At 40.8% G+C, this 26,895-nt stretch overlaps 1 protein-coding gene across 3 annotated transcripts; it reads right to left on the minus strand.

Moving 5' to 3' along the window:
- Positions 1-1,279: 1,279 nt before the first annotated feature.
- On the minus strand, positions 1,280-26,753 carry kdm3b (lysine (K)-specific demethylase 3B). 3 transcript variants are annotated; one of them, XM_055033997.1, is made up of 25 exons: positions 26,244-26,753; positions 20,490-20,654; positions 17,171-17,284; positions 16,862-16,967; positions 14,068-14,192; positions 13,182-13,241; positions 12,152-12,847; positions 10,149-11,334; positions 9,847-10,063; positions 9,549-9,763; positions 9,293-9,445; positions 9,085-9,192; positions 8,729-8,856; positions 8,322-8,616; positions 7,989-8,242; positions 7,556-7,828; positions 7,285-7,456; positions 7,078-7,168; positions 6,105-6,235; positions 5,905-6,024; positions 5,526-5,549; positions 2,811-2,950; positions 2,543-2,719; positions 2,294-2,428; positions 1,280-2,209 (listed from the first exon to the last, which is right to left on the minus strand). In XM_055033997.1, exons 1-25 carry the CDS (start codon positions 26,451-26,453, stop codon positions 2,129-2,131), a joined length of 5,376 nt encoding a protein of 1,791 aa, XP_054889972.1. In that variant the 5' UTR covers positions 26,454-26,753; the 3' UTR covers positions 1,280-2,128. The 3 variants fall into 3 exon arrangements, with proteins under 3 accessions (XP_054889972.1, XP_054889971.1, XP_054889973.1); XM_055033996.1 differs by having other exon boundaries at positions 8,322-8,619; XM_055033998.1 differs by lacking the exon at positions 5,526-5,549 and having other exon boundaries at positions 8,322-8,619.
- Positions 26,754-26,895: the final 142 nt, after the last annotated feature.

A 26,895-nucleotide genomic window follows, 5' to 3' on the forward strand; every position in this document is an offset into this window, starting at 1 on the left:
CCAGGAAGAGAGATTTTCTGCTTGGGCCTGCTTTGGTCATCTAGATTCATTATGCAGGCTCATTTTCAGGTCGGCCGCTGAATGTCTTGAAAAGAGAGACAACCTACATTCTGCTGAGGATTTATGCGGTTTAAATGTTTCTTGTGAATGTAACTGTTTAAGAAGACTTGGCATCTATTTATAGGTCAGTCCAACTCATTTCCTCCTACACTGCACAGTCCAGTGGGCGGCAAGCTCTTTTTGTTTCTCGTGGTAATTTCCGATGACGTGAACAGGCATCTTTTCATCTTGGAAGGTCTTTTGCCAGATTGTCACAGATCTTCGTCTTCTTTCTGCGTCACCAAGAGGTTTCCAGTTCATGAGAGGTGCAGGATGTGTCCAGCCGTTCTCTCTTCTAAGAACGACTCTGCTACCTAGTTTTGTACAAATTGGAAAATTGGCTATATTTTGATTGTATGAATTCTAAATTATCTTCAATAAACATTTACTTCAACCACTGATTTCGTCAATTTCACAATAAGTCCATTCAAAATAAATGTTGCAAAGACACATTTTCAGCACGCTGTCAGTTTTATGAGTTGCTGCTATTTAATGTCATAAACTGAATTAAACAGGCCACTTTATTAGGTATGCTTTGCTAGTACGAGGTGGTAGCCCACTTTTAGGGTTTAAATGTGCCTTTAAGAAGACAGATCAACATCTGTCTTGTCAACATCTGGACTGAGACTCAGTTATTATGGACACCATTGTTGGCCTTGCTTTCATGTTTATGCCAAATTTGAACGCTGCCGTCCGAACACCGTAGCTGAAATCTCCCTCTCATTGGACCAGACATTATTATCATCCGTTGAGCCTGTGTGAACTGTAGCATCAGATTCCTGTCTTTAGCATAGGAGTATTGATTGGTGTGGCAATGTGTTACGCAGGGATCCATTGGTGAGACATTAAAAATGAGACCAGAACATTTAACCAACAGGAATCTAACAAGCTGCTTCCAGCCTGGGTCAAGCATTGGACTCCTACTGACCTATGAATAGTTAACAAAATGCACTGTCATGATTGGTTAATCTCCAACTGGGGTTCCTAGAAAGATCAGGCAGATTATTTTATCCAGCAGGCTTGCAAATTTACCATCACTGCTGTTTATCTGATCTAGAGTCAGTTTTTCTGAATAAATAACAGTCAAGAGAAAAATAGACAAGAGGATTGTATCTGGCTTTTCACCAACTTGCTACAAAACAATAAAAAGACCACATACAGAAAAGGCCTTAAACAAAGATATTTTTGTAAATTTTATTGTGAAAAAAAATCCAACTGCTAAGATCAATATATATATTGATACAATGTTAATGGCCAGTAGTTCTGTTCAGCTGCAACTGTGATTCTTGAACAATATAGCTGGAAGTCCGTAGTTAATCAAACCTCCTGAACAAAGACGGATTAGAAAAAAAAAAAGAAAAAAGAAAACATTGCCGTCTCTGAAGCTCGTCTTATCATCAGCTTGTTGCGTAAAAAAAGAAGATTTCTTACTCTAAATGAGAGAAATAAGAAAACTAAAAATACAAAACTTTGGTCAGCTTCCCTTGATCGGCTGCTTTGCAAATTCATTGCAGCCACAGACGGCAAAAATAATCAAATCAAACTGGTTGATTAACCTTGTTTCTAATGAAAAACCTAAGCATGTCATCAAAATAAGAATGTTACCCAGTACTCACATTTTGTGTTTTGCTTATATTGTAGCTGAACCTCTGCTCTGAAGGCACGTCAGCTTTTTTGCCCTCCCTTACTCAAACATTTTACATTTACAACAAAAACAAGAGAACACACTGACCTTAAATACAATGTTAATCAAAAAGAAAAAAAAACAAACAAAAAAAACGTAAAAACAACTAGACAAGTTTAAGAGTACTGTGTAACAGCGACAAAGGAGTTCCTTCATCAAAGCGCTGATCCCTGTCTATTCCCACCCCCTTAAATGAAATGTTCTTTCCCCCAAAATTCAGATCGTCACTGCCCCAAACAACACACACACAATCTGTACTTTGTACTCTGCAGTTTTCATTTATGTGTGAATATGTGGTGTGTGCGTGCGTGCGTGTGTGTGTATGTAGTAGAGTGGGAATGAGGACTAAGGGCGAGCTAGTTTAGGTTCATGAGCCTTCAGTGTCCCGACGGCATCCTTCACTGCGTGATAGATGATGTTCTTAACCTGAAGAAAACGGATCAAAGAAGGAAACGTCAAATGCTAGATGATCAACACCGCAATACGTGTGCAAGCACGAGTAAAACCAACCTGCAGCTTGTCTTCGTGGTTTGTGTGAGTTGTAGAAAGGTGTCTGAACTCCTGCGTCAGTCTGAAGCAGTGCCTCACGTGCTCAGGAGACACAAAGTCCTCCGCCACCTTGATGCAGCTGTACAGGTTGTGTACCTGACGGGAACACAGCAGGAAGCGAGAGAGAGGAAGAGAGCTACGTTGGTGAAGGGGATACGCCTCAAACTGTTTATTGCTATAAATAAAACTCTGAGACCTCATGTGTCTGACCTGGTGTGGCGCTCCGGCAGGGATAAACACAGCGTCGCCGAGGAACTGTACGATGGCCCACCCCTGGACGCCGTACTCCTCATACAGTCGGCGCCGGAGCCCCTGGTCCAGGTACCAGCTCTGGTCATGAATAGGGTCGTGGTCCGGAGGGTTCTCTTGACCCTGCTCTTCTCCCACCTGACACAGAGAGAGAGAAAAAAACCCAAATAGATATTGTTAAAAAGCTTTAAACGAGTGTTAGTATCTTGAGGAACCAGCGGCTGCTAACCTTGCGGAGTAATTCACGGATCTTCTCGGCATCCTTGGCTGCGTAGATGTGCCAGAGAGCTCCGGGTTTCTCTTTCCCCTCGTGTACCCGTCTCTTCGTCATGTCGTCCACGTCGCCCTCCTCGATGGTGGTCATGACCTCTGAAGAACCAAAGAGAGGAAACAAGACAAACAGAGACATACAGAATGCCAAACGTCCATCAGTAGGATCTCTACAAAAAAAATATTTACATCCGAGTTCTTTCTGTCCAACTTTTTGCAGTATTAGAGTTTTAAACTTCAGTTCTTAGCGATTCCTTGAACTCGGAACAGTCATAACTTAAGCTGATTAAAAGGGTGAATTCCACATTTATTTTAAGTTAGAAAAGTATTTGTTGTACTTCTGAACAAGAATGGTGCAAAGATGTAGTTCTCAACTGGTTCTCCTGACCCAGTGGGATTTCTCAGGCAGTGCTAAGTGAGTTTAAGCAGATGCCTCTCAATAAATTACATTACCGTGTTAGTTTATTCCAGTAATTAATTTCAAAAGGTGACATTTTATTATTATCTTGCGTGGAATTTAAGCATTCCTTTCAAGTCATTTAATGTATTGTGGGTTTCAGAAAACGTTAAGTCCTAAATTCAATTCCTCAGAAAATGTTACGATTTTTAATATAAAAATGTTATGACCATGTCAGAACAAAAACAACCACTGGTTGAATGTTAACAGTGTCCGAAATGAGGGTAAGACACCGATGATCAATGTTTCAGAAACTCCCTGTTTTCAGTATCCAAGCACATTAATAGATAGTTGAGTGAAAAAAAAACTGATAGGGCACAGAGGTAACATTATGCAACTTGGGATTATTGAGCATAATTTGTAAGTTTCTTGTAGTTTACCAAAGGGTAAGCTGCAGCTGGATTCACAGAATCAACAACCACACTCAGAGATCCAGTATATCAAAAACATATCTTGTTCCGATTCACTCCGGAACCAGAGACGACGTCAGAGTCATCTCTACTAGCCAGAGGACAAAACAACTAGACTGTGTCTGAGTGGCCCAAATTTCATATGTCCAACAGTTTTCGTTTGTTTCGATGCAGTTTAGAGCATCATTGTGTGTTTGGTTTTTTTTGCATTAAAGCAGCTCTCTTTTAGCCACAAATAAATGACACCAGTTACAATAAATGACACAATTTAAGCAGGAATAATTGCCATGGAAGCATAAATATCTGATTTTGTTAGAAGTGTGACAGTTAAGCAAAAGATGTTTGTGCTTTGCTTAAAAAGAGGAACACTTATAGCAATCTTTAACAAATATTATCCCATTAGGAGTTTCAGGAGGTCTATGACCTAGAAAAAAAGGTACTCAAAGTCCTCCTGTGGTTCAGACTGGAGATAATGTGCCACTTCAGGCATAACTACAAAATATTGGTGATTTTATTTTTATTTGGTTGCACTTACTGTCTTGTAAGTGCAACCAATGTCAAATGCAAATGTTAAAACTGTATTACAAGCAGACACTCCTAACTGTTAATATTTTTAATGCTATCATGTGCTCCGTCTATGAGCAGAAATGAAAACTCGTAAGGGGATTCCATGTTGACATCGACACTGACAGCAGCAGCAGAGGAGAAGCATGAGGAGGAGGAAGATGAGAAGGGAAGAAGAAGAAACACGATGGATGCCTGCACAGACTTTCTGCTTGGTCACAAAAAATTGTATTTGTAAAAAACAAAAACAAACACTGTCTCAGTAACGTAAAGGCATCACATAACGCTCCAGTGGTTAGTCTGTGAAGCAAGATTAAAACGACTATTTGTTTTGAAGATTTGTCAAATATACATGTATTCTGTGGCCAGACCAGTTGAGAATCACGAAGGCAAAACAACCCAAAAAAAAGGACCATTTACAGACTACATAATCACATTTACTGACAACGTTCACATCCACAGTCTACTAGATGAAGCTACAGCCTGTGAACATGACATTTTGACTGAACAATATTTTTGAAAAAAAAGTACAAACATTTCATTTGAAATAAGTGAGTAACAGTGCCCACACTGAAGAGTGTTGTGGTTTGCACCACCTGACTTGGAAAAAAATAGAAATCAGGTATCGGGAGTTTGCAGCTGGTGAGTAACGGGTCTGGATTTGTCAATTACCATATAATAAACTTTGTACTACCCGTCAGACCATTTGTAAACAGAATGATCTACCTTTTATTTCTGCTAACATCCAAAGTCCATCTTTTGATGTATGCGAGTGTTTTTGTTTGTGTAAAGAAGGTTGCAAGGAAACAGGAATGCCAGCTCTAGATGCCCTTCGTTCATACTACTCTCCCAGTTTAAGGACCAGAGCACTGTACACCCAAAGTAAACGGGAAGAGAAACGATCCCACACCAGCAGCTGCAGAATATCTGAAGCCAGACCAGTTCACTTAGCTTGTTTTGCTGTAAGCGGGAGATGAAACCCAACCCTGAAAGCAACATTAACCTTTACACCTTTCACGGTTCTCCAGAAGCTCGGAAGAATCTTAACGTCGCTGTTATTTATCAGAGTGACAGTTGCATCACACAGAAATTTACAGGCATGCAACAAAACAAACTGAGGGATGAATCCCGGTGCTCTGGCCCCTACTGCACATACAGGAGGATGGAGCGCAGGTGTGAAAAGGGGGAGTTAGTTGAGAAGAAGGGCATGCTACGCAAGTGATACAACTGAAAGTCTACAAACCTTGGTATCCAGAGTTTTCCGCCTCTGTGAAGGAGAAATTTTACCACAATGTAAATAAGTGAGACCCACTGGAGGCTGCCTCCAGTGTCCTTTCCAAGCACATTAAGCCTGGAATGTTAAAATATCCTCAACAATAGGTTGTATTACAATTTTAGAAAAGCTTTTTTCAAATGCACATAAAATACTATTTTGTCCACTGGCGGAAAAAAAGTACTTTGAAATACTGTAGAATCAATTCTGTTTGCAACATATTATTAAGCAACAAGCATTTTTTTATGAATAGTTAGTAGCTCAGATGAGGTTATGGTATCTAATACTAAAGCAGTGTCTGTGTTGGGGGAAAGGGACAAAGAAACAAAGTCCCATTAAATCCACTGACCTTGCTCCTGGTTTTCTTCTCCATGAGGAATGCCAACATACACCATGACATTGACGGCATCGGACACATCCAGATGGAGGTTAGTGGTTCCGACCTTCCTGTCCTCAGTTGAAATTAAGCCTAAAAACATTGAGAGAGTAGAAGGTGAAAAGGAATGTAAAGTGCACAGAGAGGAAATGTCACCAGGCGATCATTTTTACCATAAGCGTTGTACATCTTTGGTCCAAGATCAGGACGCACAAAAAAGTTGGGCAACCGTGACGCGAGGTTTAGACGGCCGTCTCTTTTTGTGTACTCAGGCAAAGGAAGATTGTCCATCAAATCATCAAACCTGGAAAAAAGAAAGTAGAATATCTTACAAAGTCCACCGTTTTACTGAAAGATGTATTAGCTGTTATCTAGTCTAATGTTTTGTAATATAAATATTACATATTTATATTGTTAATTATATTTTTTTTATCACTTAGAAAGAAATCTTTCAGTAACACTTTATTTGACGGGATGTGCATAAACATGATATGACAGTGTCATAAACATGACATAACATCTATCATGAACATGAAGTCTTTATAAATGCCTGACTTGTCATGACGTGTCATTAGGTAAATAGTGATACTTTTACTGCAAAGTTGCTCTAAAAGTTGCTTTGCAAGTCCATTAAAAGTGCCAACTTTTAATTAATGTGTCATTATTTACAAAATAATGCAAAGTTGGCACTTTTAATGGACTTGCAAGACAACTTCTAGAGCAACTTGCAGTTTTATGTCATTATTTACCCAATGACACTTCATGACAAGTCAGAGTCATAAAGACTCCTTCATGTTCATGACAGATGTTGTCATGCTGGTAGAGTATCAGTGTAGAGTTTCAAAGTTAAGCATCGTGATAACACTAATACAACTAATTAATGAACCTAATACAACTAATTAATGATCACTCGTAAATCAGAATGAATGAAAATCATTATCAGCAAATCCAAACTTTACCATAAATTGGAAATAATTATTTACCAAAAGCCAATTTGCATGGCAATTTTTGAACAAAAATTTTAAAAACAACTACAAATTTTAGAATGAAAAATATTAATATGTACATATATATTTTTTTAAATATTAATTTTTGCATATCCAAAATTTGTGAAACTAGAAAGAACCACAGGTTTGGTTTCCTCACCTTGTGGGCATCATGTCTCTGAAGTCTTCCCCTGGAGGCCAGTCCTTTAGTTTCAACACCATTGGCCTGCCATCGTTGTCCTGCAGTCGTTCTACACTCAGAGGAGACATTAAAGACATGAAGACAACATCCACTGCATGCTTTACCTGTTCTACAGGTAGTTTTGAACTGACGTCTGAGAAAAATAAACTGCACTATTGCACTCACTGGAGATGGTCTCAAAGCCGTCCCAGAAGTCTCGCACCTTCACATCAGAAATGATGGCACAGTTTCGACAGTTGACCAGGTCTACATCCTGGTTCCCAAACTCCTCGCTGAATGCCTCGGGCCGCCACAGTTCAGATTTTAGCCGTTTATGTATTCCTGACACCAACACAGGCTGGAAAAGAACCAAAACATATCAAGTCGACCTGTCAGCCCATCTTTCACCAACAGGGATGATTTCTATTTCAACTATTGTATGCTGTGTGATTCTTACCTGTCCTTGCTTCCAGCACTCTCTGAAGATTTTCCAGTTGTTGCTGTTGCTAGGATCCTGCAGGCAGAGGAGTCGCCCATCACAGAGCCAAGAGTGTGAGGTATGTGGTTCCAAAACACTAAGACCCATTACGCCGTCTTTACGGGCTCCCAGCACTCCAAGTTCGCCACCTTCGGAGGTCACAGAGCGCCGGCCCTCTGCTTTCTTGGTCTCCACAACAGAGGCGATGATGTGATCCAAAATGTTTGGTAGGCAGCTCTTCATCTTGTCGCTCTGCATCATCAAATAATTAAAAAAAATTTTTTTATGAAGGCAGGACATTCGAAACATTACTCGCCAGTAGGTGGCAGTGATTTGTTTTGCAATCTTGTAGGTGGCGTTTAAATTAAAAGCATTATTTCTGCACAAAGGAGATCAGAAAACCTGGACATACACTTGATGAGGTAAAAACAGAGGGGAACGGTACGCTGCTCTCTCCAGGCCCCTGAGACAGCTTCCCCGGCCCAGAGTTGAGCAGGTCACGGAGGCTCGACCCCTCTGGTTTGGACTGTGTCATGCTGGGTCCGAGCAACAAGCTGTTGAAGAGCTTCGGACTGGAAGCAGGCGCCTTTGAAAGGGCACTGAGCGAGTCCAGCCCAAAGGGAGGCCGACTTTCTCTACTCATCATGGCGCGAAGTGAGCCAGATTCTGGAAGAAGAGGATCATCGAAACTGAAGCCAACTAAAGATTTCCTTATCTGACTCTTGGTTCTGCGTTTCCTACATACCCTTGGTGTCATCCTTGGCTTTCTGTGTGGCCAGGTCTGCCAGCCAGTGCAGAGCAGAACTGTTGCCCTCTCCTGAGGGACGGGCGTCCTTGGCAGAGGACTGTGTGACAATACAGGGAGTGGATGTACTAATAACAGAGTTACTCGTACTACCCACAGTTCCCCCACCCCCGCTGTCTGAAGGTGTTGCCGTCTGCATGCTCTCCGTTTTGATTACTGACGTTTCTGCCTCTGGTTTTGGAGTAGTGCCAGCACCAGACAAAACTGTAAGGCCACCTCCGCTGCTGGATGTAGACTGCTGAAATAAACAAAAACAAACAAAAATGATGCATCCAAGTTGAAATATTTAAAAAATTACAGAATAAAAAAATCCAATAGAAACAGTGGGAGAAGGCAACACAGGATACCTGTGAAATCCCATTGGGGGCGGTAGGGCGGACTAGTGACTTTGTATGTCGACTAGCACAGGGGCAGTTGGCTTTAATACCCCACTTGCCCCTTGCTGCATGCACCATGTCACCTATATTATAAAGAGCTGAAGCAGAAAGACAAAAAAAATTAAAAATCACTCCTTGCATATCTTTCATATCTACAAGACATAATATTTGCGCAATGTGTTGTGAGGATGTTCATCACTCAAACACACTTTTTGACTTTTGCACTTCACTGTCCTTTGGGATGTTAAAAATAACCCACTATAAGATACTCAGGTCGACTGGAATTATGTGTCCTCTATAGACATGTTGAAGGCTGTTTATTTTACCTGTTCCTGGTATAATTTGCGTTGGCATGAGGTTTTGAGGCTCATGAGGTTGGCCTTTGGCACACTTTAACCAAGAGAAAACCTCGTCTTCTGGGGTTTCATCCACATCTAAAATGAGGTTTGCAAAAAGTCAAGCAAAGCAAGAACATTGCACAAAATAACTTGAGCGAACATACTTTTGTTCCCAAACCTCTAGTTAATAAGCTACCTTCTCTTGGCCTGTTCCTGCGGAGCCGATAGCAGTCCAGACACACTCCAAAGCCACACTTGCGGCAGACCCAGTGGATGTTGAACAAGGTCGTCTCGCATACGTCGCACATTTCTCGAACACCTCGCACGGCACGTTTCCACGCCACTTTCTCTAAAAAAATTTAAAAAACGAGGAAAAATAAGATTTCTTTAAGATCACAGACAAACACGAGGACAAACCTCAAGATGAGGCGTGAGACGACTTTCAGACTCACGGTGAGGTTCCACCATCATCATGGCCTCCTTCTCAGACATCACCAACTGGCAGAACTGGTCTCCCACGTTGGCCAGGATGTACTTAGACGTGTCGAGGTCGAGGCCTTCTTGGACCGCTGGTGCAGGTAACCAGAGACCCATCGCCATGGCGTCGCTCTGCTGAGGACTGAGGAAGCCTTCCACACGCAGTATGCCTTTACGTGTGAAAGCCAACCTGGATGAAGGCAGGACAAACAAAATCAGAATCGAATACCGAGATGGAGGGAACAACATGCTATCAAACCACTTCGGTCTCACCTCCTGAAGTGGAAGAAGCGGCAGGCTACATTCGGATCATCTTCATCCTCGCTGTCATCCTCCGTGGTTCGGTACTTCCGATAACGTTCCAGGCGACACTCACGGCACTTGTGCAAGTGAGGAGCCACGCTGATGCAGGAGCCATCCTGGAGGAAGGACTCACCAGACTGCTTAAGACGGCGCACTTTGCTTTGGTCTTTCAGTACAGACTGGCCCACTAGAAAATACAAGGCAGTGTTAATTCTATCACCAACATAGCTTCTGATAAAAATGGAAGGTCTATGAAAATGAATGAGATGCACCTTTAAAAGATTTGTTGCGCGGACGGCTCTTGGGAGCCACCTGGACTTTAGATTTTTGCTGGATGGATCCATCCTTAGCAGGAAGCGCAAGTCCTGGGGGGATCTGATCTTTCTCCAGACCCTCCTCGTTCTCGCTGAGGTCCGACAGGTCGCTGTTGGTGCTAGAATCAGAGTCGCGCTTGGATGACTGGCTTCGATCTTCGAGGCTAAACTTCTGTGGCTGACTCTGGTCAAACAAAAGAGAAGTTTCCTTCATTTCTCCAGAGCTGCTACTTCCCATCATCAGACATCCTGACGTAGAGGGTGGCATCTCTACGACGTCTTGGTCCTTCTTTGTCATGGCCATTTCACTCTGCAGAGTCTGAGGTGGTGTTGGTGTGGTGGAAGAGCTGAGTGAAGCTGCGGCCGAGGGCGCTGTGAAGCCGGACGACAGAATGCCTTTAGGTGGCTCCGCCATAGTGAACAGGTTGGGCTTACTGTCCATAGAGACACCCAGAGTTTGTGGCTCTGTCCCAGAGAGGCCAACAAAAGGTGATGGGGGTTTTTTATCTCCATAAGCCAGAAAAGGATTAGTAGACTCTTTAGAGGCCTGCAGAAAAATGTTCTGGTGAGTATCTGAGGAGTTAAAACTGGACTGTAGCCCTAAACTCCCTTCAGTAGTTCCATTATTATTGTTGTTGTTCTTAATAGCACTTTGGGCTCCAGAGGCCATCCCAAGACCACCGATCGTTAGGCCAGGGTCCCGTGCACCTGCAGATGCGCCCTGGAAGGCTGATGGTATGTTGAAAGCCCCATTTCCCAAAGGATGGGCCTCAGGCACTTTGGGCTGCTCGGGCTTCTTCTGCCCTTCAGGAGAGGCTGCAGGCCTAAAAAGAGCTGCTGGCTCTTTACTCAGACTCTCAGACACAGCAGTGAAGTAATTAGTGTCCTTAGTTTGAGTCTGACCGGTTGTCAGAATAGAGCTGGTGCCAGAATTCTGGGTCATGCACTGAAAAAAGAGGTTCTGGTCCTGCGGAGGTTGGGTCTCGTTCTTGGCTCCACTGAAGCCGAAGCCGAAAGGCTTGGTGGTGTCGTGGGAAGCTGTGGTAGTGGTGGGAGCGCCGTTGGTTTGGGAAGCAACATCTCCAAATACTGGAGCTGTGGGGGTCGCCTGAGACAAACGGAAACTAGGTGTTGTTTTAGAACCCTGGGAATAAAAATAAAGCCGCAAATTACTATATTGTAGCTGTAATTACAACGTATGCAGTTCCTTGGAGAAGCATTCATGTCCCTTGAATCTTTCCTCACATCAGGATACTACTGCTAAAAACTGCAACAATTACATTGGTATTAGAAATAACCAATATTGTTCTGATCGTTTTCTTTTTGTGTCTTTACAGTCTTTGATCACTTCATGAATTAATGTTCTTCATCATTTCAAAATGGAAAGAGTGAAGCAAAACCACAAGCATAACCACAATCCTAAGAACCACAAACGACAACAAGACTGCCTTAATACATTTTCAAAGGTCACATATTTAGATTCAGACTGGAATTAAGACCAAATGCTTTAATAATTACAAGGTGTCTGAGGACCTCAGGTGAAGTGGGAGCACCATTGGTTTGGGAATGGCGCTCCCACCATGTGTGTCATCACCGAAATGACACACGGTGGTGGTGGCAGCATCATGACAACACACTGACTCTAATCTGAGTTTCAGCTGATTTATAAAGAATGGAAAATTTTAGTCAAGCAATGTGAAACTGGATGTCACCTTGCAAGACTTGCAGAGGTGAATAAAACTGGATGACTTTCAGATAATTTTAAGAAAGGATTGAAACCATGCACCACCTCCTCCTCTCACATCACCTTAATATGGTTGTGTTGATATTCCACATAAAAGCCAAATAAAACACCCTGAACTTCATGGTCATAATGAAAACTGGTAAAGTTTAAGGCACATGAATACTTTTCCAGGGTAGTGTAACTGTACAGCTAGCATTAATCTCATGGAGCCACTTACCTCTGTCTGGCCTCCCCAGGTGGGAGCTTTAGAACTGAACCCCATTGATGAAGACAGAGAAACGCTAGGTCTGCTGTCCTGTGACCAAGAAATGGTGACGGGCCCTGGGGAAACGAGAGCAGCTGTTTTAGAGAAAGTCGATTGGGGGGCATCCTCTCGGTCTGGCTGGGGGGATGGAGAAGCCTTCGGGGCTGGAGCACCGTGGACCAGGGCTGGCATTTGCCCCAGAGAGGGAAAAGATGTGGTAGAGAAAGGGGAAGGGGCTGGTTTGAGAGGGGGAGGATTGGGAGGGTGAGAGGTGTTGCTGGTCGAGTCTGCTGCTCCTTGTGGAGAGAATAGGCGCCCATTTTCTTTGACAAGGGCAGGATACAGAGGCGAAGAAGCATTCGAGTGGTCCAAGTGAACCGAGGAGTTTGTGTTGGGAGAGGACACGCTTCCTGGAGGAGAGGTTCCCTCTGAGGGGTTTCCGTTTTTGGTGGAGCTGCTGACTCTTTCAGAGTCTCCGGCCCAGATCCCAACGCCTTCCTCCGGAGTTTTGCTGGAATCCCCACAGTTTTGAGTACCTGCTTCGGAGTTTCCTGCTCCTTTAAATCGTTTCAAGTTCAAATCGTCACCATCCTCTGAGGCAGTCCTACGTCTGCGTCCGTCTCCCTTCATCGTTTCACTGTCCTTCCTTCGTTGTCCATTGTTACCAGGCTAAGAGGGGCACAACGGTAAAATTTAGCTCTTCACCTGACAATACTGGATTCAGTAAACCAATCACAATATAGGTATTTTTAAAACTCTACATACACAAAGTAAAAAATAGCACTAAGAAAAAAATAGAAGTTTTTGTTCACATAATTTGTACAAACACAAGAAGTAAATAAAAAAAAAAAACAATCTTCTCCAAAAAACCATGCAAGTCTAAAACTTTATGTAAAAAATAACCAATATGGCAGAGGCAGTAATCCGTACAAGAAAAAGAAGGGAAAGCAGCGCTGACTTCATGCTGTGGAAAGCTTCCCAATATCTCTAGTGACAAACTTACCTCCTCTTCTGCTAGCATGACATGTATCACACGAGGATCTACCATCTGCTTCTCTTTTCCCTGGAGGGGAAGAAAACAGTGTGAGATCCTTTCACAAATTAACCCCCAGCAGACAGTCTGGCTGGAGTCAGACTTGTTCTCAGGAGTCCTTACAAGAAATTAAAGGCTTAAACTAAACATACCATAAAACACAAGGCTCACTTCAACAAATACTTTAATAGAAAGTTTGAGTTTTAAGAATTGTGCATCTCTTTTCAGCTGCAATGCTTACTGTTTTGATTGAAAGGTAATAATTTGATTCAGTTTTTCATAAATATCAGTTTGGAAAAACTATCCAGGGAATGAGTCACCTCTCATCAACAAACCTATTTGTTAAAGGGTTCAGTTTTTGAGAAAAAAAAATAACTGAAAGACAATCAAAGAACAACTTCTGAATGTTTACAGAGGTACATTTGAACAAACAATAGGACTGAGGCAACAATATGCTTTGAACAGCGGAGACTACAGAAGAAATGTTTGCCCGTAATCTGAAGCAAACTTTTACAGAAAGTAACTATCATATCACCACAAACAAATCACACTAACAGTCAAGCACAGTGGTGAAGGATTGATGATTTGGACTTAAAGAGTTGTCCTTATACCAAAGGATTTGCAGATTCACTAAGGTTAGAAAAATGTGAATTGTGTAATAAACAATCCTGCAGATCCAAACTATGGCAGACAGAAAATGTTTTGTGTTGCAATGACTTTGAGATTGTTGAACTGTTACATGAATAGCATCAGTTTTCAAAGCTTAAATGAACAAATTGCATTTTTCTACTTTGTTTTGCTGAACATGACCAAAAGACATGTTCATTCCCATGAATGTGTTAAAGTGTGTTGTTACCTTATCCAGCGTAATCTCCATAAGATGAGAGATGAGGTCGTGCTGTGAGACATGTCCAAAAGCCCAGCAATCTTCAAACTCAGGCTGGTACACGCGGACTCTGCGTCCTTGGATGGGGAACGAGCCTGACAAGAACAATAAGATAAAAATGAAACAACATCAATGAATTCAGGAGAGAAGCTTAATTTTACTCTACAAAACTCCTTTGCACGCAATTTTCCCATTTTAGTTACTTTGTACATTTCTATGAAACCAACACATGATTCTCAGTTTTGCAGTGTGATTAAATGTCCAGTGATTAAAAAAAACAGCAAACAGAATGAAAATTAATTTAACAATTTCTGCTGAAGACAAAGAAACACTAGCATTTTTGTGCCCTGAACAAAAAAGATTGAGAAAACCTCAAATGTGTTTAACAGGAATGGCAACTTTTTTACAAGCAGCCTGACTGGTTCTGCATTCTGCAGTCCTTAAGAGGCGCCAGGAAGAAACTCATTTAAATGCATGCAGTAGTTCAGACTAACTATTGCCACGCTTACTGGTTTTAATCACAGAAAAATAATAAATAGATAAGACAACCTCAACCATTTTTAGCGAATCCCAAAAGAAAATTTTTATAAAAGCAAAAAAACATCCGAAAAGTAGTGCTTTATGAAAAAACATCCTGTAAATAGAGATGACAAATAAATGAACCGATTAAGTCGGAGCACCTGGCCGTACTGTTGCTTGTTGAACTTCCTCAGTGCTCATGTTTCACATACGTCATGAGTGAAGTTTGTGTGAACCTGCTCATCCTTCCAGCTACCAGGTCTGAGAATGAACACCATTTCTTTCTGTGCAATCATTTGCAAGAATCTGAATTTAGTGTTGTCGGGAGTTAATCAGTAGCTTCTTTCAATCCAAGATGAGATCCAACTTTATCCAATAATCGGCAGTTTCATACTGCTAGCGGACTGAGTTGTAGTAGAACATGTATTTAGCTTTAAAAATTACTACTGCACCATCTCCAAAATCAATTTTACAATGTCATTAAAGTGCTGCAGTCATGGAGGGAAGATGAGTGAGGTCCAAGGAAAAAGGCAGATTTTTTGTGAGGCAGATTGTGTCTATTGCTGTTCTTGCCTCTTGTGCACACTCGGGTTTTATTTTCCTTTCCATCCTGGGCAGGTTTATGTGGTACAACATCATGTTGTTTGAGTAGGGGGGTTTAACTTTTAGATTTCAGCGTGGCTCCAACGTATCAGACCTGGTGTAAATAGTCAATCATGTACTGGTTGTCCAAATTGAACAAATCCCTGCAGAAATGTTCTCACCTACATTATGCTGTTAATTAATATTTCTACATAGTCTTGAGAAGCAGAAAATTTGTCCAATTTATTATGCAAAACCAAAAGTTTAGAAAAATTATTTCTAGACTTTTTGCAATAAAATTATCCACAAAATAAAAATCTAAAACATAAAACCCTTTTCTTTTTCACCCGAATTTATATAGAGAGAACATATTTTATAGTTAATTTGTCACCTCATAACTTTAGTTCTGCTCGGCAATAAATACCTACTCATCTAAAGATTTAAAAAGTAGGACAAGATTTTATTAAGATCTCATAGAAGCATTTGAATTCAACAAAAAAAAAGTCCCTTGTTAAAAATGTGCCTTGGAGAAACTGTATTTAGTTTAGGATTTTTTATTTCTAGACTCTAAAACATAGATACACTAAATTGGTCCAGATGCCAGAGAAGTTGTGAAAGAACCCTCAACACTCCCTGTTATCCATTAAACCACAGGTGTCAAACTCCAGTCCTCAAGCGCTGCTGTCCTGCAACTTTTAGATGTGCCTCTGCTGCACCACACCTGAATAGAATAATTAGGTCATGAGCAAGACTTTGGAGAACTGATCTACACAAGGAGGAGGAAATTAAGCCATTTCATTCCAGTGTTTTGTACCTGTGGCACATTTAAAAACTGCAGGATACCTGCCCTTGAAGACTGGAGTTTGACAACCCCCGCATTAAACCAACAAAGCACAGGGTTGTTTATTAATCTGTGTACCATGCATACAATATAAATTGTGGAGTTTGCACTCAAAACTCCACAATTTTATCAAACATAGAAATCTGAGTCTAGAAAATGTGGGATTTTGAAACAGAAAATGAGTAGAAATTTAGTTTTCATGCACATCAATATAAAATGATGATCATATTTTTTCAATTTCATTCACCCTCAGTTTGTAGTCAAAATATTTCTTTAATTGCAAAAAATGAAACGTGTAGGCCTAGACACCGAAGAGAAGGGTCATTCCAAGCACTCAAAGGATTTGAGCTCAGACGAACAGCTCAATATGTAAATTACCTCTAATGTGTTTCACTGAGTCTTTCATCTAATGACAAACATTGTCTGCATTTATATAAACCTAATAATGCACTAACTAATGGAGAAAGCTAAGCAAACAGAAGGAATGGTGTTCGATACTTTTCCTGCCAGTAGAGGAATTTAAAGTGATTTTGCTTATTTTGTTTTCTTGAAACAAAACCAATAAACAACGCTAGTGAAGACTTACAAGTACTGAGAAAACTGCTGAAGATTAAATTAAGCAAAATGACTCCTCATTTCACAAAAGAATTTAGGAACAGCAACATTAAGAATAAATACCAGCCCTTCCGAAAAAGGTCCTGTAATGCGTCATAAATGCATTATAACTGGGCCAAATCCTTTTTATTTGTGCCCCAACATTATAGCTCCACTGTTCAGACTGAACAACCCAGAGACCACATCAAGCGTGAGTTTGATTCCTACCCTTCCTGAAGATCTCCTGCAGTTTGAAGTCAGTGTGCCAGCTGGAGAAGGCTGACAGCAGAGACGGTTGCTCCAACAACACGGGGTGTCTCATGTCCTTATCAGCCTGCACAAACACAAAAACATAGTTATGGAATACTTACATTTACTTTATCCTTCGATTATATTAGCAAGACACAGGTTTGATATTAGTGCATACTGAAAAACAACATTTTGTCATCAACCATTAATTGAAAAATAAGAAAAGGTTCAACGTAACTCCCTTGTTCCTACTTGTTAATTCCAGATCACAATACAAGAAATACTCACCTCGAATCTCTGGAAAGCTTTGCCATCTGGCAAAAACTCAAAATTCTTTGTTCCAAAATACTCCACAGGAACCAGTGATCCTAAACCCACTCTGTCCACCAGCGAGCGAAAAGCCTGCACAAGAGAGAAGCTTTTAGAAAGTCGTCCTGCTCAAACGCAACCCAAAACAGAAAATGGTCAACAAACTGAATAACACATGCTTTCAACTTTCAATACCTTCATTTATTAGAAATGTCATAAGTTTGGAAAAATGAAATGGAAATTGACTTAACTGGAAAAATCTGATGAGTCCGGTTACAGACCTATGAATTAATGGTCACAATCTATAGAGATATTGTAATATGTGAAGGTTAAAAAAAACTAGAGGCTGATTTGACAGTAGATTTAAAAAATAACTGTCATCTGCTCTCTACTTCATAGTGACACATGAAATAGAGAGCCTCTATTTCTGCTTTCTGGTGCACTTCAGTTGCTCCATTCGTTACTCTCTGACACTAAACTCGTTTATTAAAAATAAATCACTGTTTGTTTGAGCTTCAAATTATTGTCATAAAACAGTTTTATAGCAACAAACATCACTGCAGTGACGATGTGGTGTTTATTTTCTCACTTTAAACTCAACACCACAGTTGCACCAAAATCCAGAACAAGCAAAACCAGAAAGTCTTGCCAAACCGAGACAAAACCGGAACCTTTCATGAGTTTAGACTTGGTAGCAATAAATGTTTTTGTTTACATCATACGCTACACTAAGTCGTCTATGTTTGAGGAAAGCAACGTAAGACCCCGCTTCTGTTTTGTCTGTCTATTTAGTCATTTGTAACTTTTTAATAATGAGGCATCTTTGCATTACAAAGTGACTCAACGCGACTCAAAGTCCAACGTGGCTCAAAGTGTGATTCATCCAGGGCTCCTAAGGATGACCCCCCCTGGCCAGCCAAGCAAGTTTTATTTCCAAAACAATTAGACCGTCTGACCGTGCCTCCCCACCACCACAGGAGGCGCTCTGCCTCCTGCCATGGCAGGGGGCGCTCATGATCCCAGACATTGTGACTCCACAACTGCAGAGGAAGAGACACTAACAACAAACTAGCTGTTACAGTAACGTGAAGTGCAGCGATATATTCATAGTTTTCTCCTCTCACCACATCAATCAGTCATTAATAAACACAAAATGAACATTAAGCCTAAAACCATGCTACTGCAACAGACTGAATGTTCTGCTCTTTGTGTGGGAAATATTTGAGTTTTTTGGGGGTTTTTTGTGGCGTTGATGTCAGTTGCTATTGCAAAGAGTCTGTGCATAGCTGCAAAAGCTAGAAAGTGGTTTTGAGTTGCGCTTTAACGGTTTTTCCCTTTACTGTGGAGCACAGCACAAAATTAGTAATACCTACATGTCTAAGTTTGATTGAGTTAACGAAATTATTCTACGGCGGCCTAAAAAAATTAGATGCAGTTTTTATTTTAACTGAAACTACAAACTTATCGCCTTCAAAGAAGATGTAATAGATTATGAGTGTTCAGACTGAGTTTTGATGGCTATACAAGATATCCTTCTTTGCACAGACTGTAATTATTTTATTTTCAGTAATATAGTGAGGGTATTCTGAAAAACTTGGAATTTGTAAATGAGCAGCACTGTTATCAAGTGAATGCTTCTGTTATGTTGAAACAACAAAGACAACCAACAGAAACTCAGGCTATAAGACATGCAGGACAAGGTGTCTCCTGTTGTCAGAGCAGCTGATAAGACTTTAGAGAGAATTTCATCTACACAATCGTGTTGAAGCCAAAGGGAATGATCACTACTTATGGAAGCAAATATTAATGTCTATAAAAACACTTAAAAATGTGCGTTCTAAGTTGCAAAGTCTGTTGTGTCTTTACCAGCGCCGAACTCCACGGAAGCGGGTGGAAAATGATTTAAAGCATCGTTCTCTTCTAACAAAAGCTACAAAAACAACAGAATTAGATGAGTATTCATTTCAATTACATTAATTTTAGTAAGCCAAAGAGTTAATGCAATTATCACATATTTTTTGTTTGCTTTTTTACATTTGTGCTCTTCTAGTACACTTGTAAATGTGATGCAAAAGGCAACATCCATGTATGTATGACAAGTGGCCCTCTAGTGGTTAATTAAACCTTCATCTGATGGGACTCTGGAAAGGACTGAAGTTGTGTGCAAGTCAAGCAAATAAGAGATGGTCAATCACTGAAGCCTTTAAAGCTTAAAATATCATCCTGATGTAAAATATGCTGCAGAAAACACAGCCATCCCCAACGCTAATGTCAGCTTAAATGTTTAAATATTTTTTCAAATAAGTCCCAAGAATGATCGGGGGTTCCTGAAACACTTAAATGCTGAATGGGTATAATAACACTTTGCACCAATTTGATAAAAACAATAAAAGTGTTGTTGAGCTCATATTTCTATTTATTTGATTATTTAGTGAGGAAGAGGGTTTTTGATATCAAAATATTGCTTATTTTGGTCAGTATTTATAAAAAATAAACTTTGTAATATGTACTTTTTTGTTAAAATTCAATTAGTTGCAAATAATTATCAAAAATTAACAAAATTAACCTGGTCTCACCACGTGTGCATATTATAGTGACCACCTTTAGTTCAGTGTTGCTGACTCCAAGCTTATACTTCAAAATGTTCAACCATTGAATACATTCTGTCAGTTGTTTTAAACTAAAAAAGTCCCAAGTTTCTTCAAAACAAGCATGCTATTAAAAATTGGACACACTCTTTCTTCATGACAATCAATTAACAAAAAGAAAGTTTATGGTTCTTTTGTCTTAGTTTGCAACTGGGGCAGAATATGCCAGAGAAAACTTTACTTTAGCTCAGAGCTAGAGGACACATCAGCAGCATTCATTCATTGGCCAAGACTAATATGGTAAATGGTCTGCACTTGTTTAGTGCTTTATCAAGTCCCCATTTGAATAACTTGTAGTGAAAGTGACCAGACACACAACATGTCCTGCGATTTTTTATCTGCAACATCAAGTAGTAAAATACGTTAGTGTAATTTATTACTTAATAATCCCACCTGGCAATGATTTACCACAGATAAGAGTTGTGACCATGTGCAAGCTCTATGCAATATGTGGCAGATGCTACTTGCTAAAGGTTCAACATGTCGGCCATCCAAAGACACACCAGAGATCACTAATTGACCAACAATACACAACTTCTACTCCTTTGATACAAGCCACATGAATTGTCTGTTTTATTGAATTTTAAAGCCTAACATTATTATTGTTATTGAGTAGTCATATTATCCGAAATGCACAACTGTCCACTCACCAGAGCCGGCCAGGGCGTTGTTGGTCCTGGAACGGCGCTGACCCTCGTACTGTCACTGGGGCTGACCCAAACGACCGAATCTTCGACCAACACGGCTTTCACTCCGTCGCCATACACCTGCACCCACGAACATCGCTGCGATGCGTTTTCGAATTCAAGAAATACCTGCAGTTAGTGAACAAGAAGGACAAACAAGTATTAGGACTGATGCTCAGTTTCTCACTAAGAAGACCAGAACAAATTTCAGAAGATTTCCACAGAGGTTAAAAACAAGAGGGTAAAAGAGATAATTACATTAAAAAAAAAAATCTTAAGGGATCGTGCATATTAATAAACAAAAGTACGTTAAACAGTCATATAATTATGTCACAAGAAAGAGCTAATTTTCAACTGTAGTCTTGATGGTAAAACAAATGACACCCATGTCGATAAACGCATCCACATTACACAAATTGGTCAATGTTGAAACAAATTGTCAACTATAGAAATATATGTATATTATAAATCAAGACCAGCTATACAGTATATTTCTCCTGTCAGTTAAATTCTGTTTTTGGAGCATTGCCATAAATTATCTTCCACATATTCGGGGTCGGGTGACAGAGGCAGCAGCGTAAGTAGGGAGACCCAGACTCCCCTCTGCTCAGCCTGTTGGGCCGGATCCTCCCGAGAAATCCCACGGTGTTAAGAAACATATCCCTCCAGTGAGTCCCAGGTCTTCTTCTGGATCTGTTCCTGGTGGGATGTGTTTGAAACACCTCACCACTGTGGCGTCCAGGAGGCATCCTGACGTCAACTGGCTGCTCTACGCTGAGAACCTCCTGGAAGCCCAATAGTCAATGTTTGGTCACAGGATGTTCAAATTCATACACACCTTTCATACACACCTTGCCACCAACAAACCTTCCTGCAGCCAGCTGTAATTTCCAGGAGTTTTTAGCCATTTGAAAAAACTTTGTAGGTGTTTAGTGAAGAATTGTACAAATATGAACAATACCTCACCACGTTAATTGGTCATTTAAGTATTCATGTGGACACAAAAAACAGATCGTGGAAGCAGACCAGTTGAAGAGTAATATCAACATTGCTGCATGATTTCTGCATAAACTTCTGACCAATCACAGAACACTTCGCACAGCGCTCTGTCGAAACAGTTCGACCTGCGCCTAGTGTCGAGAAGGGATGGTGGACGCAAGAAAACCTAATGACGCAATTTTTGTCATGCGACTGTCAATGAGAGCCAAATTCAACACTTTCAAAGAAATAAGGAAGAGAACAGAGACTGGAGTTCATCAAGTTCTGTAAATTCAGAACCTGCTCCTGGACTCTCGTTTAGAGACAATAACAAACTTTGTGTTATTTGAAATCAAGTCAAATAAATATTTACTTAAAATACAAAAAGTATTCAAACTGAACAGAGTTCTTTACTGCTTATTAAAAGGTGTCAAATGCAAACTGATCGGGTGAAACTGCATGCTTCGTTAGCGTCACACATAACAGTGAAAAACAAATTACCAGTAAAAGGCGACAAACAGAAAAAAACAAAACTACCAACATGGGAATTCTTTATGGAGCTCTCTGTCCCCGTAAACAGAGCAACACACATTCATCCAATACTCGCTTTCAGGGAGGCTCTCTAGTAAAAATCCCATTACACTGTGTAATCCCCAGAGTTCACTCCTGTTTCCCATGGCAATTTAATCCAAAATATAAAATTTTTTAAAGCAAGTTACTTCCTCAGGCAGAATATGCATCAAGAGGCAACACGACGTCTGTCGATTATGTGAGGTACGCTGATACAGACCAATCGTCATCTAAAACTTGTTTTTTGAGAATGACTGCATTTTAATCTGAGAATTAAGTCTGTTAATGCACTGAGATATTGACCTGGTCAGGTAAGAGAATGGTGTTGCTATTCTGCTTTCGTTTTAATACCGTTACCAACAGATGCACTAAAGCAGTTAATCAGGAAAGGCTTGTTAATCAGACATCAATTGAAATCAGGTGTGCTAAAGCATGAAAACCCCTAAAACATGCAGGGCAGTGTGCCTCCAAGACAGGGGTGGGCAATCGTGGTCCTGGAGGGCCAGTGTCCTGCAACTCTTAGATGTCTCCCTGTTCCAACACACTTGAATCCAATAGCTGAATCACCTCCCAAGAACAGCCAGGTTCTCCAGAGTCCTGCTAATGACCTCATTAGTTGACCAAGGTGTGTTGAAGTAGAGATGCATCGAAAAGTTGCAGGAGACCGGCCCTCGAGGCCTGGAGTTGCCCACCCTGCTCTAAGACCAAGGATGAAATATTATGGGACAATTCCCAATTTTATAGAGGAGGACGTTTTTACAGCCTTATGTTTTGCTTTTGTTTTTTTGAGACTTTTTTGTCACTTGTTTTGGGTTTGGCAACAGTCGATGTCAATACAGTTAAAGCAATATTCTGCATAATAAATAACATTTACTACATTTCACAGTTTTTTTTTTCTTACACTTGTCAGCGTATAGTGTGTTAAAATCAGTAACAGACAATAATCATAACAAAGAGTAGACTTGTTCTGAAGATACTTGTCCATATTACACAAACCTAAATGATACAAGTGAACAGAGCAGATGGAATGGAGCAGTCATTTCTCCACAAAGTTCATTAGACTTTTTTTATATATAATCCTGTCTGTCATATTGCCTGCAGTGAGTTTTTGTTTTGCATGGAGAACTTTGCACTAATGTGGTTTAGGCTCAGCAAGCCAAAAAATGGATTCTCTAACAGTCACAATGTTTGTGGTTAGAGACATCTGTGATGGCTCAGAAGTCTGTAAACGATGAACAATTTCACTTCTTTTTTTTTTATTATTATTTTTGCCCATCTTGTAGAAGGATGAAGAGTAATGAAAATCTATGCTACATGCAACTTCTTTGGATGAAAAGCAGATTTCCTGCATATCTGCCGTCTCAGTTGTAGCCATTTTGTGGCGATTTGCCTTTGAAGATTTCTTCTTAAGATTGCAGATGCTTAATATCTGTCAGCTCTGCCTCAAGTCGAACTGCACTGGAACTTTTAGAGTGGTGCTTTTCTGATATTGTTGTGAAAACTCGGAGGACACGTGCATATCCACATTAACCCGAGGTGTTGAGGTTTCTGGGCCATGATGTTGATTAACTGTAGTTGAGCGCTGGCAATACTAAATATTATTATGGTCCAACAAAAATATTCTGTAAGACTTCAGTGTGCAATTTCATTTTGTTATTTTTCCCCCTCATTTGTTATATTGTACAACATCAGCATACTGACTTCAGTCACTTTGATAGAAATAGCTGGGTTTAGAGTTACACCAATCAATCTAGCAGAGACCAGAGCTTTCGTGTTAAATTGACAAGCTAAAAACTGAGATTTTTTCCCCCCATTTGTGCATTAAAACTAAGAACTCCCAGCAAGTCTGGTGAATTAAAACGCATCAACAAACAACCCGTACTTTATGCAACTTTCTGAGTTTTTTTACGCTGGCAGGTCAGACCTCGATGGCAATCTTTAAATCAGTATCAGCCAAGAAAAGCCTGACTGGTGAACCTCCCGCTGCATTGTGATCTTTTACCAGGACTAAATTTAAAGCCGTAGAGGATCCAACTAAAAATAGCTCTGAGTTATTAGGGCTCTGGGATCAACATTCAAGACAGGCCCTACAACTTACAGCTGCTATATTATGGTTTGGATATGGAATTACTAACAAATTTATGAGTCAATATAACATTTCTGGATCGATTTACATCAGTCCACATGCCACAAGGACAGTGGAAAAGGGAAAAGTAAACTGTAAGCAAAAATCACATTCCCACTGGAATGACTCCTAGTGAAACATAACTCTTTGGTACTTTAAAAACACATAACTCTCTTGTGAGTTTAAAATGATTTAATGGTGAATAGAAAAGCTAAATCAAAGCGATTCGGAAAAATCTCAGTCACAAACAGGCTGAGGTTAAGTAAAAGCTGACTTTTGCATTCTTGCCTTGAACTCATGACGAAACATGGGTTAATTTTATTCATTTGTTCACCATTTAAACAGGGAGTAGAAGACTTTGCAGTGGAGACACAAAACTAGATAAAAATTTAATTTAACTCACAAATTAAGATGTTGAAAAATTTTATTAAATCACAGAAACAAGCATAAAATAAATAAAATAAAATAAGCATATGTTTGATCAACTACTGTAGCTTGAACTTATTTCAATATTGTGGTGAATTTCCTAAATCTTAGTCCGTAATATCACCTGGTTTGTTTTTGGTTGACTTCTTTGCTAATATTTAAAGCCGCTTCGTATTCCCAACCTGCTTCCACACTGTAGCTCTAAACAAAGTTCGTCATCCCTACTGACTTAACCGCAAATCAGTCTATTTCTCCTGGCAGGAGAGAAATGAACGTTACTATATTTTGGAGATAAGTAACTATAACCGCTTATTCTTGCAGGTTCACAGAGGGGCTAGTCCCCATCTCCAGAGATCATCAGGCGAGAGGCGAGGTACACACCGGACATGTCACCAGTTCATCACAGGGCAACATGAGACACACAGGACAAGTTTGTCCTTAATACTAGAAAGACAGTTAGGTGTTTGGGTTTAGCCCCACTTGCCCAGTCCACAAAATAGCATAACAATGCATGCTGCACCGCTTAGTGGAAACGAGTTGCTGTTTGTTCTCCAATCACCAGATAGGTGATTTTCCTTATTGGCAACAACTAAGTGAATATTTTAGAAATTAAGCAACTTATTTAAAGATTGTTTCTTCGGTCTCGATATACATTCCAAAATTTCAGCTTTAAAGTATCTTTATTTTAACCAACAGACAGTCAGGTTGTCATTAAAAAAATCCTTTTAATGCTCTTTCAAACGAATTTAAAGTCATTTTTAGAAACCGTGGCTACCCCATCTATTCCAACCACTAACTTTGGCATCAACTTTAGCAGCAGTTCATGGCATAAAGATGTACAGCAAGTTGACAGAAAACTTTGTCACTGCACAGCATTCTTCCCTTTGTGTACTTTTACAGAAAATGACTTACTCTTTTAAAAGACCAACTTTTTGAATCCTATATTTGAGCAGTGCCATCGATTGTTTATATGATTCTGGATAAGCATTAGTTTGACGTCCCTCTGTCATGTTGGTCTACAACCACCACCTTTCATTGGCTCTGTCTGCAGTGTTGAATCAACGACAGCATCGTTCATTCAGCTTGTTATAAGACGATGAAGCCGTGTCATTCTGCATAATCTAGGTCAAAAAAACAAGGTGGGAGCGACTTCAGGTTCGCCCCTGCATGAACTTCTTCTGGCCTTCAAGAGGACTAACATTAGCTGACGGGCAGAATTGATCGCCTGTAATGGTTGCACAGAAATGATCTGCGATTCACTACAAAAATGCTCGACGCTTCTCTTCACTCTGGATCTTAAGCGTTTAGCAGTAAATGCTGCAAGGTCACTGCATAACACTTGCTTGAAGGCGAGATATCCAGAAGCTGAAAAATATCGAACAAAGCAAAGGCCAGAAAATCCCCGGGCTCGATTTTAGCTTCGCCTCTCCGCCTGCAACACGCAGCGGGCTGAGATCTAAATTTATGCAGCAGGTAACAATAAATCTCCAGATTGTGGTGGGTAAAAACAAGCTCCACTGAGCGGGATTCATACTGAAGCGCTTAGCACGCGTTGCATTTTAAGAAAAGGGCCGATATTGAGCTCCGCAATACGGAAACGCTCGAATGTAAATACTGACTGTGAGTCCGGCAGCCGTGCTCGTCGTTGTCGCCTCCCCTCCTTCGCTGCCCTCCGGAGCGGCCAGGCCGATGACGCTCACCGCCCGCACCGTTCCTCGGAGCCAGTCCCGGGCCCAGGCAGGTTGCTCCGTCTCTGACCCGTTGGCGGGCCTGCTGTCGTCGAGTAGCAAAATAAGACGCTTCCCGATCAATTCGAGAGAGTCCCCCATGTTTGCTCACAAAGCTAACAGCCTTCAGTAAGCCACCATGAACAGTTGAACTTCTCCGCTCGGGATGGGAACTCAAGGAAGCTAACGTGACAAAAAGGCGAGGAGAAACCAGCTGCGACTGCTTTGGAGTTCAAGATAACGCGAAACAGCGCTGGTTCTGGTCGCTGGTCCCGGGCGGACGCGGCGGCGGCGGACCGCAAATCTCCCAGTCGAAACGTTTTTGTCCTCGGTGTTAACGCGACTATCCTGCTCTGTCCGCCATTGAGCCCTGCAACAATCAAACGCACTCCTCCTGGTAGACTGGCAGCACTGCGGAGACAGAGAAAATATGAGGAAACACTGACCCCTAGTGGAGGACATAGGCATTACTTTTCCGCAGTGGTTATTATTTCGGGAGCTTCTCACCTGGAATCAAAGAAAGAAAATCCATGGATTCAAAGTG

This window comes from Poeciliopsis prolifica, unplaced genomic scaffold, assembly GCF_027474105.1.
Source record: "Poeciliopsis prolifica strain line A6 unplaced genomic scaffold, Auburn_PproV2 SCAFFOLD009, whole genome shotgun sequence".
NCBI lineage: Eukaryota > Metazoa > Chordata > Actinopteri > Cyprinodontiformes > Poeciliidae > Poeciliopsis > Poeciliopsis prolifica.

Excerpts from the sequence above, each read along its gene's own strand:
- kdm3b (XM_055033996.1), bottom strand. The coding sequence starts at position 26,453 with ATGGGGGACTCTCTCGAATTGATCGGGAAGCGTCTTATTTTGCTACTC. Across the intron at positions 12,848-13,181 it reads TCATGCTAGCAGAAGAGGAG|CCTGGTAACAATGGACAACG; the intron begins GTAAGTTTGTCA and ends TGCCCCTCTTAG. Across the intron at positions 7,169-7,284 it reads CGGCTTTGAGACCATCTCCA|AACGACTGCAGGACAACGAT; the intron begins GTGAGTGCAATA and ends CTCTGAGTGTAG.